The sequence below is a fragment of the Echinops telfairi genome, unplaced genomic scaffold, assembly GCF_000313985.2.
Source record: "Echinops telfairi isolate 266 unplaced genomic scaffold, ASM31398v2 ScPeMD7_42;HRSCAF=159, whole genome shotgun sequence".
NCBI lineage: Eukaryota > Metazoa > Chordata > Mammalia > Afrosoricida > Tenrecidae > Echinops > Echinops telfairi.
In genome coordinates, this window is record NW_022103940.1 from 1,018,486 (window position 1) to 1,021,439 (window position 2,954).

Sequence of the window (2,954 nt, forward strand, 5' to 3'; positions counted from 1 at the left end):
AGCATTGAATGTTGGATCTCTATACAGAGGACCCATATTATAAAACTCAGACTCATCAAACTTTATGTTCCTCTGTCTTAGCGGGAGAAGCAACAGATGATGACTATCTCAGAGTTAGGGAATTAGTGGTCATTTGACTTTGGTTTGGTTAAATCTCTTGCTTTGAAGGTGCCCAAAGAATGGTAGCCCAGGACCAAAACATATTTACTATGCTCATGGCCTCATTGCTTTTTTATGACATATATTAGTCTAGCATGGTTCTGCCTTTGTACATGAATGTTGCTGAAAGTCTTGCTCTATCTCCAACCTTCATTGTGTGTGAAATTAGTGTCCAGACTCCTAAGTTTTGAATAGGTGCAAGTGAATAATTGATGTATTATAGTAGAAAAAGCTTTCCTACATATGTATGATTTCCTTTTCCCAACAATGTTTTAAATGCTATGCCATTGACTAAATTAATGATACTATCATTTTGAATACCTGGAAGCTGAGTACTGACCTTATGAATGAAGTTAGATGAGCATTCATTGTGAAGGAGATAATGTGTAGCCAGTTGTGTGTAGGACAATGAAAGAAGACTGTCTGTTTAAGGAACTAAATGTTGATTCAATAGGAAAAATATAGAAAATATTTTTAGATCATTTTTATTGACAAAATGTCAACAGTTATGCTCTACAAAAAGCATTACATGATGTCAGAAGATGGTAAAATACTTTTGGATAGGCCCACATTTGGAAATGAAGGACAGATGAGAATAAAAGCTATTTTGGAGCTGTGATCACTGTCAGCTCATAGAGGCTAATTATCATCCTCCTTTTTTTTTAAAGAACTCTAACAGTATATGTCGTCCTAATGTTCAAGCCAATCACAATGGTTTGTGTTAGTAGGACTTTCATGTCAGGGACTTTTCAAGCGCCCCTCCTGCAGAGAAAAAGAGAATATTGGAAGCTGACCTCAAACTCCTGAAATGCTATATAAGTTTTCTACATTTAGAAATGTCCTGGTAATATTTTCCAATTTTATTAAAATTATTCTTTAATTTAAATGAGTAATTATGTATCTCACAATCATCACAGTAAAGAGAACTAGTTCATTTGCTCAGAACCACACAAGCTGTGCTCAAGTTTGACTCCAGATAACACAAGAGATTCATCCAATTCCTTTCGATGAATTGGACGTTTTATCTGTCCGTAGTGCCCATCTTTAATATAGGGTCATGTGATTGTTATTCTGCCTCCTTAAGTCGACTGAATTGGTAAACTGGGTACTGATTGTGCAGCGGGAAATTCTCCTACTGCGGCCTGCTGTCACGTGATTTCTAACACGCACTGGAAGGGAGAAGCAGAACAGCAAAGACGAGAAAGGATGGGATAAAGTTACCTGTGGGGTAAAATGTTAAAATAAGGTGAATCTGTGTGAGCGGTCAATGTAATTCTGAGAAATGACATAATTAACTAGGGCAATGGTTGTGGTGCTGCACACATTGCTACTTGCCAGCTCAATGTTTCAGGGCTGAGAAAATCCCAAACTCCCAACCTAACCACCCACCCAGTCCCCTCAGCCCTTTCCTTCAACGTGGCTACTACGTGGCCAGTGCAGCCACTGTGACCTCACAGAGAGAATCCTGGCCAGTATCCCGGCCCCCAGTGTGGGTAGCAGACGCCAGGGCAGAGGCTGGTGCCTGGACCAGGGGCCGTGGTGTCTCCTTCCAGTGTGTCTCTGAAGAGCCTGAACACCGCAACCTGCCGCCGCTGAAGACCGGACATCGATCGCCAGGCAGGTCAGCAGACACAAGACACAAGCCTCCAGTCCGCCGGTGCCCTTCTCCCGCCCTTGCCAGAATTCCCCTCTGTCTACCTCCCTCCGCTGATACCCTCCTCAACCTCCAGCCCAGCTTGCCACGTCTATCCCAGCGGCCAGGCTCCTCGTTGGACTGCTCCTTCCGGTTTGGGACCAGTGAGGTCGCTGACCACCAGGTGCCTCATTTGAATCAGGGATTCTGATCCTGACAGGGATAATGGCGTTGAAGCGAATCCAAAGGGAGCTCTCAGGCATGATCCGTGACCCCCCAGCCCAGTGCTCAGCAGGGCCGGTAGGGGATAATATGTTCCACTGGCAAGGGACAATTATGGGACCAACCAACAGCCCCTATCAGGGTGGGGTCTTCTTTCTGGCAATCAGCTTCCCGGCTGACTATCCTTATCACCCACCTAAAATTACCTTCACTACCCTAATTTACCATCCGAACATCAGCAAACGGGATAACATCTGTTTGGACATACTGAACTCTGAGTGGTCGCCAGCACTTACCATCTCAAAGGTACTATTATCTATCTGTTCCTTGCTGTGTGACCCGAATCCTGATGATCCATTGGTCCCTTCGATTGCAAAGATCTACAAGAATGATAGGGAAATGTATGACAAACTGGCCAAAAAATATACACACAAATATGCCACCATGTAATTTTACAGTGAATTACAAGTTCCGGACTTAAGAAGGTCTTCACAATAAAGACAGAGGAACATCACAGTTGAGTGGACTGTCTTTTCACTACTTTCTATGAAATGCTCTTGTCTCGCCTGTCCCTCTGAGCATGCACATGTTCGCCATCTGTATCATGGTGGGTGGGTTAGTCTGCAGCACAGATAGCAGTGTTTACCTAGATTAGGACTGGTGACATGGGGGTTACTCACTGGATGGCCAACTGCAAGGTCAGCAGTTTGAAATCAGTCGCTTCATGGAAGAAAGGTGAATGCATCTATTTCTGTGAAGAATTTTAATCCCAGAAATCCACAGGGACAGTAAGCCTTGTTTGGGTTTTGGTGGTTTGGGAAACAAGCAGACACACGGGGGGGGCGTGCTTAGGATAAGCAGACAAGTTGCCCCATCAGGTGTTTAGGTTTGTAATGGGAAGTCTTTTAGAACTGATGACAGAAATGAAAAGCTGAGTAAA

At 43.8% G+C, this 2,954-nt stretch overlaps 1 protein-coding gene across 1 annotated transcript; it reads left to right on the forward strand.

Moving 5' to 3' along the window:
- Positions 1-2,017: 2,017 nt before the first annotated feature.
- Positions 2,018-2,464, forward strand: LOC101646607 (ubiquitin-conjugating enzyme E2 D3-like). Its single transcript, XM_045290567.1, has one exon. The coding sequence runs from the start codon at positions 2,018-2,020 to the stop codon at positions 2,462-2,464; it is 447 nt and encodes a 148-aa protein (XP_045146502.1).
- The last annotated feature ends 490 nt before the right edge of the window (positions 2,465-2,954 follow it).